Source organism: Pyxicephalus adspersus, chromosome 4, assembly GCF_032062135.1.
Source record: "Pyxicephalus adspersus chromosome 4, UCB_Pads_2.0, whole genome shotgun sequence".
Taxonomy (NCBI): Eukaryota; Metazoa; Chordata; class Amphibia; order Anura; family Pyxicephalidae; genus Pyxicephalus; species Pyxicephalus adspersus.
The window spans coordinates 29,248,916-29,262,880 of record NC_092861.1 but is presented as its reverse complement, the minus strand read 5'-3'; the positions used below and the strand labels follow the sequence as shown (position 1 = coordinate 29,262,880).

At 37.9% G+C, this 13,965-nt stretch overlaps 1 protein-coding gene across 1 annotated transcript in view; it reads left to right on the top strand.

The window, feature by feature from the left end:
• CEP63 (centrosomal protein 63) overlaps positions 1 to 13,699 on the top strand; it is an 18,838-nt gene extending 5,139 nt beyond the window's left edge. Inside the window, exons 5-14 of the mRNA XM_072407632.1 lie at positions 1,578 to 1,694; positions 2,596 to 2,709; positions 3,628 to 3,840; positions 4,267 to 4,412; positions 5,005 to 5,254; positions 6,249 to 6,446; positions 7,062 to 7,148; positions 8,664 to 8,782; positions 10,196 to 10,427; positions 11,178 to 13,699. Of these exons, the coding sequence (XP_072263733.1) occupies positions 1,578 to 1,694; positions 2,596 to 2,709; positions 3,628 to 3,840; positions 4,267 to 4,412; positions 5,005 to 5,254; positions 6,249 to 6,446; positions 7,062 to 7,148; positions 8,664 to 8,782; positions 10,196 to 10,427; positions 11,178 to 11,339 (1,638 nt within the window). The 3' untranslated portion in view covers positions 11,340 to 13,699. The remainder of the gene's footprint in view (positions 1 to 1,577; positions 1,695 to 2,595; positions 2,710 to 3,627; positions 3,841 to 4,266; positions 4,413 to 5,004; positions 5,255 to 6,248; positions 6,447 to 7,061; positions 7,149 to 8,663; positions 8,783 to 10,195; positions 10,428 to 11,177) is intronic.
• The last annotated feature ends 266 nt before the right edge of the window (positions 13,700 to 13,965 follow it).

The window sequence follows — 13,965 nt, the reverse complement described above, 5'->3', positions numbered from 1 at the left end:
TTTATGGCACAGTGTTCTGCTATTGGATGATAAATGAAAGGAAGGGCTCTTTGCTGAATTACATTTAGTGAAGGTTTGGGGATGTTGTGCAGAGTGGCCTCGGAGAGCAGGTACTCCCAATCAATATTTGATCTATATATACCCCCAAAAGGAAACCCTGTTTTTATTTTTTTGTAGATTTTCATTAGATTTATTATTTTAAGCAAATGCACCAGTGTATGGTTCTTTTAAACAATTTTTTATTTACTTCCAATACATTTTCTAAACTTGTTAGAAAATGTAGTTTTTACTTTCTGAGCTGGCAGCTTCCCTACATATATGTAGCAGTGAAAGAGGAGCAAAGGGGGATACAGTGAAATGTCATATGATTCTGCTGAGGCTGCTGATATATCATCCAAGATGGCAATGCTGAGAAGCAGTCTCTGGCTTTTTAAATCCCTTCTAATTCCTAATTTTACAGGAGATGAAGTGGCTTGTAAAAAAAAAATGAAAGCTTGAATATCTCAATGTAAAAATGTTTGGGTCATTTTAGATCTGAAGTGTTCTGCCTCGGGCCCAACAGCGATCTCAACCATTGTTGAAGTGAAAGGAAGAGGTTTGGATGCACTTCCTGCATGTGACTGTGGCAGATCATGCTTCTGTACCCAAAAGCAACTTGCTGCAAGGTTGTTGTTTCATGATTTGCACCTTGGCTGCAGCCACATGCAAATCTTACTTTTGGTGCAGTTTGCTATTTCCAGACACACAGCAGCAGTTTACTATGAACCCAGGAGCTGACAAACACATAGTTACATACTGCAGGTCTGAAATAGTTCTTAGGGATGCTATAGTTTTGTTGGGTTTTTTATTACTGTTGCAAGAATAGAAAAGTTTAGTTATTCTTTAATCATCTTTTACATGCTCACTGTTCCAATTTCCTTGATTATTTTTTGCAATCAATATCTCAGCATGGTTGCACTCTGTATCACTAAGACAACATTTGGTATTCCAGATATGGCAGAGCTCCAAAAGATAAATAGCCATAGAGAAAATACATTTTCAACCCAATTGTCCAGACTGATAGCTAGGCTGTGGCATAGAAGAAACTATAAAGCAGCTGTTTTATCTGCGGATGTTGTTTCATGTTCTGTAGTGCCCAGCCTGTGCCTGGACAGTGAAGGAGAAACCTCAGAATGATAATGCCATCTTTCTGTCACCCCACTCCTTCTGTTTATTAGTAAGCTTCGTAGCACAGTTGTAGTTATAGTTGATTTCGGGGGGATAGTGCCGGGAAATGTAGTTACTTTACTGCTTTCATTGAAAAAACAAATACATCTATTTGAGTTCAACTTTAAAATTAGAACCAAAAAATAGTCTAAGCACTTTTTACTATCGCACAAAGGACCAAGTGGAAATCTCAGCTGGACAAACGGGCCAGTCACAACTTTTAAAGCAATTTATGATTAGTTATCCACTGATTGCTAAATGGTTTTATAGAATGTTAACTCTGCTTGTGCAGTTTTACCTTTTGCACTTAGGTTGGTTTGCCCTTATTTTACAAATAGAAATATTTAATAAACTTGTCTCTTTGTCTTAAGCTCAATAAATTAAAAAGATCGTATGAAAAGGTTCAGAGACGGCACCACAGGATAGAAGCAAGAGGCAAAGCAGAAGAAGAGAGATCAGAAGTTAGCCGGCTGACAAGAAGGCTGGAGGTGAGACAACTGTAATACTTACATATAGGTTTATCAGTTTCACAATTTGGAAATGTGTATCATTGCTGCTATGTAGGTTGCATTGCTTTGTATGCAGTGATACTGTGGGGTAGAACCTCCATTCTGATACATTGGTGCTCTGCCCATGTCAGTAATCAGACCTCACCAGTTTGGTCTCTGTAGACAGTGTGGAGAATAAAGCAGTGTGCTGAAAGGTAAGAATAGGTAAAACTTTTTATATATCACTAGGTATTAGTAATATGTATAATAGATATTTTATTAGTTAGTAACCAACCAGCTGTTTTTGGGTGGTTACCAAAAAGTTGAGTTACAATACAGGGGCACTGGACAGTTGGGGCATAATGCAAGGATGATGGAAAAATGAGACATATGAAGGGGTGAGTAGGCATTTTTAAGTTGGAACAAAAAATAGGGGGGGGGGGGGTGGAAGAAAATAGACAGTAACATAGGAGTTACAGGAATCCTTTAGCAACAGAAGCTATGAACACTAAATTTATCATGTGTTGCCCTGCCCACTTTTTGACCACCTGCCTACAGCTTCTCCCCACCCAGCTAAAAAAAAAAAATTCTAGGGAGAACACTGCCTGGCCCTAACTTGTACAACAAATATTCACATTGATGAATTCACGTTGTTAATTTGCTTGGTGTAAGTTTGTTGTATTAAAAAAAAAAAAAAGCTTTAACACCTTGAGCCTTAGGTGCTTGCATGATACATCAAGGTTTTTGTAAAAAAAAAAAAAAAAGAAAACAACTTTGTGCATATTTATAGTTTTTAGCTTGGTCAATAGCAGGGATAGCCAGGAATTTTCATAGTAATTCATTAGAAATAGTGATGTCACAGGGGGTTGTTGATGCAATGGATAATATGGTTTTTGCCTAGGAATTCCGTCAGAGGTCCCTGGACTGGGAGAAGCAGCGTCTCCTCTATCAGCAGCAGCTGGCAGCATTGGAAGCTCAGCGCAAGACAATAGCAGAGCAGGCTGGAATATATCAGGTACATTTTATTATGTTTAGAGTACATGAAAGCCAGACACATTTTAGTTTTCTAAGTGGATTCTCCCCAATGAGATTTTTTTCTGGGCCTGTAAACACTCTTGAAGCAGGGAGAAATATTCTCAAAAAGGATTTTAGATAGCAGTTACTGTGATTCTAAAGTTTTTCCACTCTTTCCAAAACTGGAAAATGCAATAAGTATATTTAAAGCTGGATTATTTTTTGTTTTACTGTGAACAGGGAAATGGTTAGAATTTCTTTTTATATGTAACAAATGAACAGAGGTGTTATCATTTCCACACTCAAAAACTTTTATTTATTTGAAATATTTATTGTAAAATGTAATTGCACTAAACTGACCTGTCCTTAATTCAGTAAGATACCCTGGCCATGGTCATAAATGTGCTATGCACTAACGTTTCTTTTAATAATTAGTCTGCAGGACAAGCTTGTACCAAAAATAACGTTATCTCTAGAATCATTAAGAGAGCAGCGTGCATGTGTGGATCTGGGTGGCAATATTTTGTCAAGCAAATTTGTCAATATTTTGTCAATAAGATGTCATGCTGGTTTGAAATCTTGCTATGAATCTATAAATGATACTGAGTAAAATATGTGGTCTACCAAAAAAATTTTCTGTCTGTAATGCTGTCAGCCATGTCAGTTCTTATATATCTCTCATAATGGTTCATTTATCCTTATACTGCAAGCTATTTTTGGCTATCATTACTAACTTCCTCAGTAAAGTGACATTCCCTGGCTTTAGTCCCCTAAACAAATACAAGCTTGGAGAAAATTCATGTCAGTTCAGCAATGGATGTGTATGCATTTCTCTAAGTACAGTTTTCTTTTAGCAAACTGTTTGTGATTTTCCCTGCCTGATTTCAGAATGGTTGGTTATATTTTTTTGCATCCTCAGCAACAATCCCTAAGTCGTAAGCAGATGCTGGAGCAAACAAACTTGGCTGGCCGATCCGAAGTTCAAAATCTCAGTGGTCAGCTGGCACGAACTAATGACAGCCTGTGTGCCAAAGAAGGAGAAGTAGAGAGTCTGAAGCTGCAGCTAGAGTCTTCAATTGCTGGACAAGGAAGAGCAGAGCGTGAGCTTGAGCAGGCTCAGCACACAATAAAGGTGAGATATGGTGTGGCACGTTACCGAACTCTCAATTAGCCATTATTTGGCTTGTTTCTGCTATAATTTTTGGCTTCTTTGTTTGTTGCTAAACTTGTGTAGAAAATTAAGAATTGTTCCTCTGGCTCGTAACAGGACAATAGTCTTATGAACGTTTTACAAATATAGTAGTTGGCTAATGCAGAATAAGATTGATGATGCTGCATGTATCCCTGATCAGGATATTACATTTGTCCATGGGATAAATAGAAGGGGAGATTCTCTCTTTTCTGTCTAACACCTGTCTGTCTGACAGATTGGGGGAAAGCTCCACAAGCAGCAAAAGAAACTTTCTAACTCTTTCTTCTTTCCTTAAAAATGAGAATAGCTGAATAGCTGTACAGTAGCTATTTGTAATTCTGGAAACCATTCTGCTTCTCCATACAGCTTCTCCAGGAGGAGAAAGCTGAGCTGCGAGCAACCTTACAAGCTCAGACAGACTTCCTTCAAGGGTCTAACGCACAAAAGGAAGAGCTTCACAGAGAGGTTTGCAGGGTGAACGAGACACTGAGAGAAAGGGAGAGCAACATCAGGTGAGTCATTCCCAATAGGAACTAAAAATGTTTTATAACATTTAAAAAAGATTTACAAATGCGTCTGGATAATGTTGTCATAGTGGCATTTGTTCTCCTCTGGCAGAAGAGTAACTCCCTGTGCAAATAGATCAGTCATTTGTTTTCATGCTTGTCTAATATTTAAGTAAACATATTTACATCTTGTCTTGTAGTATGGCTCCAGATCCATAAGGCATACATCTCTGCAACCAAAGTTCCTAACAAATCTGTGTTTTTGGGCCAAGGGATAGTAGGAAGCAGGGTAATTATTGACCAAATAGCCTTGGAGTCGATAGTTGGCTATAGTATGCAAATTTAAACGATCTTGGGAACATTGGGGATGCCTTCTTTATAGATAGTGGCAGCTTGTCTTCTGTTATACAGGCTGCTAGAACAGCTGGCATTTTAATATATAATCTTATAAGTTTGGAGAGCATTTACTGAAGACATACAAGGCATACTAATTCAAATGTCCTTTTTACTGTGGTATTTTACTGTGTAATCATATCATATGTTGTCAACAGTTTTGTAGATGGAATGGTTTTATGGATTTTTGCACTTTGAATTATAGATCATTAGAAGAAAAAATAAAATCAACACGACTTTCTGATGGGCGTACAGAGGTGGATGTACTACGCTCTCAGTTGTCCATTAGCCATTTAAATGAACAAAGGCTACAGGACGAAGTGACCCGTATGGAAAGCCATATTGGGTCATTAACACGCCAGTGCCAGCATCTTGCTAAAGAGGTAAAGGAGAAGGCAGAATCGAGGCAGCTGTTAGAAGAAGAGCACACGAAATGCTGGGCAGAAATTAAGAAGGTGAGTGAGAGTTCTCTGTACCCTAAAAATATATTTTGGCTTGAAATCAACCCATTAGTTTATAGCAGTGCCATAGTTTATATAGTAATGTGGTGTAACATTGCCTTTGGTATCATATGTATATCTTTTTACTTTTTTGTATGCTTTTGGCAAGAAAGGGAAATACAAGCTACACGATATCAGTTCTGTGTCTAAAACAAGATCAAATGTGTGCTTTGACAGGGTTACAAATAAGGCTTGATAGTTCTACCACAACATTTTATTGTTTGCTTTAGTCAGCAGTATACCCTAAAGTGTGCCTAAACTGAAAAAAAACACGACACCAGGAGGTAGTGCTATTTGATGTGCAATGCCTCTTTTGTCTAAAAACAAACTCCCTGGCTCCTGGTGGCTTTTTCTTTAAGCTCTAAACTGAAAGTTTAGATCTTGGCTTTGTGTGCAGTATAGCCACACACCCACCCAACCACCGGGGATAATGTAATTCCTGTGCAGGGATTACATCATCCACCATCTGAAGAGGATTGGCATCTTCACGGAAGTCTGCCATGGAGCCGCCAATAAAGATGGCACCCTCCATGCATGGTCCTGGACCTGTCATCACTGCAGGGTGACTGCACAGGATAAGTATGTGCCATAGTCGGCAAGTGTGCTATACCAGATATGTTTCAGATATATGAAGCATGTGACTCTTCACTCGTGTGTAAATGCCGGTGCTTGGTTATTGGCTTCCAGGATGCCCAGTCCTGTCCCTTAAAGGGGCAAGGTCTACACTCTGTAGACTTTATATTATCAAGCCTTTAGTTACAGTGTAGCATTTATTTCAAATTGTCACCCAACTTTATACAAAATGCCAACTGGTAGGTTACTGTGTGTTATTATGTGTAATCCCAAATATGTATTTTGAACATTTTTGTAAGTTTTAGACTTAAAATAATTATTGTAAAACACCCAATAAATAGATTAAAGTTGACATTGTTTTCTTCTTTCCTAATAGTTAAAGAGCCAGCTCTCCCAGGCTGAGCTGTCATATAGCAGTGTTCTTGATGGGATGAAGAAGGAAATCTCTCAGCTGACACAGGAATTGCACCAGCGGGACATCAACATTGCCTCCTCCAGTATTACAACCAAAGATTTGGAGAAGAGAATTCAGGCAGACAAAGACAGAGCAGGCAGGGAAGCAGCAGAGCATAAGGTACTGTGCTACTAGTGTAGCAACAGCATACCATGTCCACGCTAGTCATCACAAAACATTAAAACGGCATATTTTCCAGTACAGATAACCTTTTTTCTGCTTTTTACCTAAAGCTGAAGTTAAACAAGGTAAATTATGGTGATTCATGTAAATTAGGATTTGCATTGGGAACTGAACTTAAATTTAAACCTTTTTATCTGTGCAAACACATATATATAAAAAACTTTTGTTTTCTGTTAGGAGTTCGAGATCATGCAGTTGCTCACCACCTTCTTCTTGTAACAGGCCCTCATCATAAAGACAAATGGTTTCTACTGTAATGCAGGGATGCTGAGAAATGCTGAGGCTAAAATGAATAGGTCAGAACCAGCCTAGCAGTGGGAGACCATTGTTAAAATTTTTCCTATCTCGTGTAGCCTTTTAACCTGCATGAGAAAAAAGTCATTTTTACTGGTATCTTGCGAAAAAATGGCTAAACCTTTACAGTGCCAGGGGCCTTTTTCTCACAAATCTTTGGAGGTTTAAAATATTTGTTGCTTTCTATATTTTGTCTAAACCATTTACACAATTTATGTAATGTTTGGTATTCACAGTGCCTCCTGTTCTCGTGTCTAGGTATCCCTAGCAGCTTTGGAAAGTTTAAAAGAGGAGAATCGTCAACTAAAGGAGATGCTCGAGAAACAAGAGCCAGATGTCCTCCTGGTAAGATCAGGTGATGCTGTGAAATATATTTGGCTTAGATAGATAGGCTAAAGAATTGGGAGATCTTTTCCAAAGAATGATGGCTATTGAATCATTCACACATATTCTTTCACATAGTGAGATCTACTGCTATCTTTATTTATCTGCTATTTTTATTTAGGAAATGTTCTGGTTCTCTGTATGGAGAGAAAAGGATCATTTCCCTTTTCCCCTGGGAAAAAATAGGGCCAAATGGTTTGTTTTTATTTTAGATGGTGAAAGAATAAAATCCTTGTCAATATTGTATTTTTGTTCTTTACCCTGATGAGTCCAGTCACCAGGATATGTATGTATCTAGTGACAGAAAAAACGGAAAATACAAAATGTTACAGTTTTCACAACAAGAGAAAAGGGGACATCTTCCAATAAGGACCAGTTTCGATTTCCTCTCACTTCCTTTGTCATTGGTACAGTAAGTGGAAGGAGGGCCCACTACAGATCAGACAGCTGAAACTGACAGAACTGTCGGAAAACTGACAGAGATTTTAACCCTTTAACACCAAATAAAATAAAAAATAAAGTTTTTGCTGTACACTGTTTGGTTTTTTTCTTTTCCTTTTTGGTGGCCCTGGCTAAAGTTACCTGTAAACAGTATATCATTTTGCTATAACTTTATTTGTAATCTGATTTTGCATAAACTTTGTTGCATTGATATGAGAAGAAATCTTGTCTTTATGGTTTGAAAATCATCCAATATTTTGTTCCTTCTCAGTGTACAAACAAGCAGAGAATATGGTTAGACCCCTTTTTGGGCCTAAAACTGCACAGCTAGTCACTACCAGACTCATAGCAAACTGCTGCTACTCCAGCAGGAGTAGCAAACCATACCACATGTCGACACGTTAGAACATGTTGCCCTTGTGTTTGTAGTGACAATACAGTTCTTTTTCCAGAGGAGGAAAAGCAACTGCATTGTCAGTAGCAAGATATTGCTTCCAGGAACCTACATCATCCTACAACCCCACTACAACCATGTGCAAATGCTTGCATGGAGTGGTTCCCATACAGTTAAATTAGAGTGGTCGGGAGTGAGCATGCGGTTTACCAAGTTTACCGGTTTACCAAGTCTGAAAGGGGTTTTGCTGTCTTTTTCAGTAAAGGCATACATCTCTGTGTAATAAAGAACTTTTTTAAAGACCTACGGTAACTGGTGATCCCTGTATTGTCTAATGGCAGAATGGCAGGCTAAAGAATGAAGCTCTGTGGTTACCTGTTTTTACCTGTATTTTAATTTTTTGCTTTACATGTCCCAGGAAGGAAGTCTGTTAGATTAGCTATGAACCACACCTTACAGAAGGGCTTTGATGAGGCAATGTAGCTTCAACATACATTTGCAACTCTATAGCTCAAATTGTTAAGCATGCATGAAAATGCTAATGTTCCTTAAGAACCCTTTTTTGTGTTCTAATTTCTTCTGTTCTATATCCTCTATGTATTTATTTAGATCACAGGTCTTTGTGCTTCTTTGTGTTTTAGGCTTTGGAAAATCTTGAACATGAGAACCAGAGACTACAGAAAGATCTGTCCCAGACTCGGGGCAATTTGGAGCATGTTGTGCAGACACGGGAGTCTGATATCCAGACAGCAGTAGATAGGTAAGGAGACTTGATTCCATTAGATAAGAGCAAGTTATTGTATTGGCATGTTCCCTGTACTAGATAAAAATCAGTTTAGGTTGGAAACTTTAGCTGTGGACCTGGCTTTAGCTGTGAATTGCCAAAGGCAGTAATATATTTCTTGCCATGACATTTCATCCTCTAGAGTAGGGCAGAGTTTTAGGATATGTACACACGTCAGATTATTCTTGTCCCATTATCGCCTCAGGGCTGGTATCAGATGAAAATCTGACGTTTGTACAGCTCCTGTCCAATGTCGTTCATGGATCCATCCTGGCAGATCCACAAAAAGGGAACAATGAAAGTTGTGGAATGCAATGAAAGTGAAGGGGAGAGAGAGCAGCTCGTTCTCCCCCCTTCCCTCCATGTACAGCGCTCTTTCATTCATCTTTGAGTCTTTTGCCATTGAAAAGGATTGTAAAAGTTTCTTTCCGGCCAAAGAAACTAACATGGGTATGTAGCCTTACAGATGTATTTTTTTTTGTACTTTTCTTTCAGTCTGTAGTTGTAGTAAGGGATTTTTCACACATATATGGCTTTTAACGTGCAACCTACCTAAGTTATAAGGATGAGATTTACAAATGTTCCTCAGGGAAGTTCTGTAGTGATTTTATTTTTATAAGGTTGTCAGAAAATTGTTAACTATACTCTCACAGACCACTTTTTCGTATGTGGTTTTTTAAAGTTAAATGTTGCAGGCAGTATATTGGACATCTCAAAAGGTATATTATACTATTCCTTAAAAGAAAACTTAAACACCCCTTGGGTTCAGATAGTCTAAACTTAAAGTTGTTTCAGTTCTGATCTAGAAATGTTATTGCTGGCATGGACCCGGATAGCGCCACTATATTCTACACATGCTTGCTGCAGCCCTTTAATTCTTTTGGCAAAAACAACAACAAACATAAACAAACAGTAAAGACTTCTATGAGTACAGCTACATATAGAAATGAACGTGGCAGACAGGATAGAAACGAGTTGCGCCTATGTGGTCAGTTAAGATTCCTGGATCCAGGCTCAAATTAAGCATAAGCAAACCTGCCTGCACTTGGGCGCATGGAGCATTGATTAAAAGGTAACTTCACAAATTGTAAAGATGTCCTTTAAACTTGAAATCTGGTGTAAGCTCAGGGTTATAAATCCACTAATAAATCATCACTGTCATATGCACTCAAATGGTTGTACTCATATTGATACGTTTCCCCAAGTTACCTGAACTAGCTGCACGTAGATACACAAACTGATCAAGCTACATTAAGATCTGTTCTTAAGTATTACTAATGAGAATTCAGTTGTGCATGTAAAAAAGATCAGTAGTTCATTTCAGACTATGTATGTATTTATGAGTGTAATATTGTCACCTGTTCCATAAAACATTGACTTTACACACAGGAAAACTCAGGAGCTGCTGGGAAAACATGAGGCAGAGTTGAACACATTGAACGAGAGGTTGAATGAGGTCTCTAAGCAGTATGAGGAGGTTCTGTGTGCTCTCCAATCTCAGCGGGAAGCCGCTTTTATTCTGAAGGGTTTAAGCAGGACAAGTTCGCTGGAATCAGTGTCCTCTGAACACAGCAAAGGCGAGGTCCATGGTGAAAATGAAGGCTCCAGCCGGCAATCACAGGTAAAAAAAAATGCTTCACTAAAGAATAGAATAATACAAAACTTGATACAATAAAAACAATATAACCATGAATAATAAAAAGTGATATACCAAAACCAGCTTTTACCAGCATCATTTAACCTACTTTTGAGCTCAGCTCATCCAAGACATCTGCAGTTTGGAATTGGAAAGTGATAGTTAAAGCAGCAAATTGATAATCCCATGTCTTTATTACTCTTGCATGCTTCTTGTTATAACATGAACTGATTACCTCCTGTAACTGCTTCTTTCCTTTCACACTCCTGCTCCACTATACAGGCACTAGGTCAAATGTAGGTATTTACACTGCTTGCATTTGAAAAATACATTTTGAAAAGGGTCATAGGAATGCAAAATCTAGTGATCAGTTACCTGGAATTAAGTATGCAGGTAAAGGTTTCTGACTTTCTGATTTGTGTCAGATGTTTGAAACCAGGCAGTAAATGTGCAATTTTAGAAGGATTCCATTAGTAAAACCTTTTATATTCTCTTTAGGGTAGTGTACCTTAACTGCTAATATGGCTTGCATTGTGGGAAGTTAGTAAATCACCAAAACCAAACCAACACCAGAAAGACACTACATTAGAAAAATGATACAAAGTCATTGGAAAGTGTTGAAAATAAGAAAATTAGTTTTTTTTGTGTGAGCTAGGTGCTCCAGTATGTACTATTTTTTTCTTCTGTACTTTTTTAGTATATAGTGCATTTGTACTTATGTTTTATTTCTCTTAGCTCCCAATGCCACCTTCCTCCCCAGCCAACACAATAGCTGCACGTTTCCTGCAAGAGGAAGAGTTGCGGTCACAGGATCTTTTTCTGCGACTAGACTCTCACATTGAAGAGCTGAAACAAGAGAGTCATCGCACAGTACAACATTTTACAAATACCAGGTAACGCAGGTAGGCATCTGCTGCCTGTGCAATACCAAGAAAGACATTGAAGTATGTCTATACCTTACGTTACTGGTGAGTCATTTGCTCACTGTACCTTCTTTACCTCATTTTGTATATTCTTAAGTGTTGTACACCTTAGACTGGACTATTAAAACTACTCTATGTTCTTTATATGTTTCTTTTGTTGTATAAAACATAAATGCTCAGTGTGGGGTGCATTTAAATATTTTACAATACATATTTTGTGTTTGCAGAATGAATGTATGTATTTTTTTTCTTGTATTCTAGTAACATATTTAGAGTCTCTGTGTCTCTGGACTTCCCTCTGTTCTAGCACTGCTGCTCCCTTGCTTTCTCTCACTTACAGGAGTGTCAGATATCCTTGTATCCTATCACATGCTGGTCCAGTGGCATAGGGGTCAGAGGAAGGTAACAGTGTTGTGGGAAGTTACAGGTATTCCACACTCCTAGAAGAATTTATCTAGTAGACTGTATTTCTTTTAATGCTGGTTTAGCCATTGCCACTCACCCCTATATTTTCTTTTTTACAAAGTTTTATATTTTTAATTTAAGTGATGTGCATGGTGCAGTAACATATAGCCATCAACTAGAATTCAGCTTTCCTAAGCTAAAAAGTGCTTAGAACGATGAATAAATCATGCTTGACAAAAAACTGAGAAACCAAGTGACCCTTACCCCTATGTCCATACCTACCTATTTCATTGATTAATTATTATTATGACTATATAGTGATTAGCCAGTACACTTAGTCACCATAGGTGCCTGGCACAAGGTAAGGGGTGGGCTTGAGTTTCTTTTATAAATAGGTTGGTTTTTAGGATTGCTTATTGGTGTCTGTTAGTAAAAGCATCAAAATTGCTCTTCTACTTTATTAGGTATACACTGGCAAAGTAGTAGTGTCTTTGCTGAGGTTTCTCTTCCCAATCCACTGATATTTTGCAGCTCCCAACTTTCCAGTGTCTGCTGGTCTTGAAAGCTAAGGAAAACACAGATAACACTCCCTAAGTTATGTGACCATTCTCAAGCCTAGTGATCAGCTGCTAGATCCAAGCTCTGTCACGTGGTAGGAGACCCCATAATCATCTATACCCAGAAGAACCATATACTGTCATTGGCTGTAATAAAGGAAGAAGCAGCAGCTGACACTGCCTTTATCAGTTGGTGGACTCTTTGCAAAAACTCTCTCACTTTGCCCCAAATGGGAAAGGTGTTGCTGTCCCTTTCAATTAAACAGTTCTGCATTACCATTAAATGACAGAATGTATAAATGTTGCAGTAGTTTGTTTTTTTATTACTTTTTTTTACTTGGTAAAATGTTATCAGTAAAGCATTTGGTAATACATTTACATTACTACAGCAACACTGAAGGGACCTGAAACCACACCACAGCATAACACAGCATGCTTTAAAAAAATAGACTGGTTTTTTTTGTTTGTATACATGTCTTATTTGTGTATTTCTAAAATATAATAACTGTGACACTTATTATCAAATGTTAATTAGACTGAATTGTCCAGATATAAACAAGACCAGGCAAAGATCAGTCTTCCACAAGTGCCGTAGCCTGTACCAATCACACACCAAAGTAACTGCAATTAAGTCAGTTATATTTGCTATGGGATACTGTGCTTTGCAGACTGCATAGTAAGTAAGCCTTAATGTTGGAAGGATAAGTGTACTTTCACACAAATTCCTGTATATCTAATCCTTTTCCAATCAAAAGAATATTTTCTTTTGCTTTGGGTCATCCTCCCCACTGCAAGTGTTAGCTGTTTGTTTTGTCTAGGGGAGGCTGAATAAGGAGATAAACCTACCGAATACCTCTGACAGCCAGTGGTATTTTCCCCTCACCAAACTCTAGAACATAGGGAGCCCTGGATGTTCTCCTATACAATGAATTGCTGGTGCCGTGTTATAATGGAATGACTTTAGAGATATGTGGCTGGTTGGGACTAGTTGCAAAAAAAGAATGAAGCAAGGAATAAGGTAAGTATATCACTTTGTTCATCATTCTTTGGTAAAAAAGAAATTGTAGTGGGTAGGGTGAACCACTGCAGCAGTAAATGTCCTTTTTTTTCCCCTCCAGAATTTAGCTTAAGCACTGCCTGTCTCTGGGTTATGAGAAGTTTGATTTTTCCTTATTTAATGTCTGTTTTTCCTTTTCAGATTTAAAGATAAGGATAAAAGTACACTTTTCATTCCCCTATTTTATTTGAATGTAAATTGATTTGTCTAATGCAGCGGTCGGTAACTGACTAATAAAATGTAACTCACTGCATGATCACATTTCTAAAATGTAAAGAAATATTTTTATACTTGAAATAAATTATTTGTGTATTATTTTGATGTATTTGTGTCAGATTCAATATCATATACATTTAATCTTTTTGATGCAAACAACCTAGCACTTAGAGCTGTTGACGCAGAAAACAAATTTAAGTCAATGTATAGCCAAAACATTTTCTTTGCCCAAAAGATTTTCATTTTTTTGTTCTGAAGAAACTGTACTATTGTGAATTTCCCATCACTTTCTTTATTGGTGATAATGGCCACAACAGAAGGGTGAATCTGCTTATTGGGGACCTAGACAGCAACAGAATCCTGGA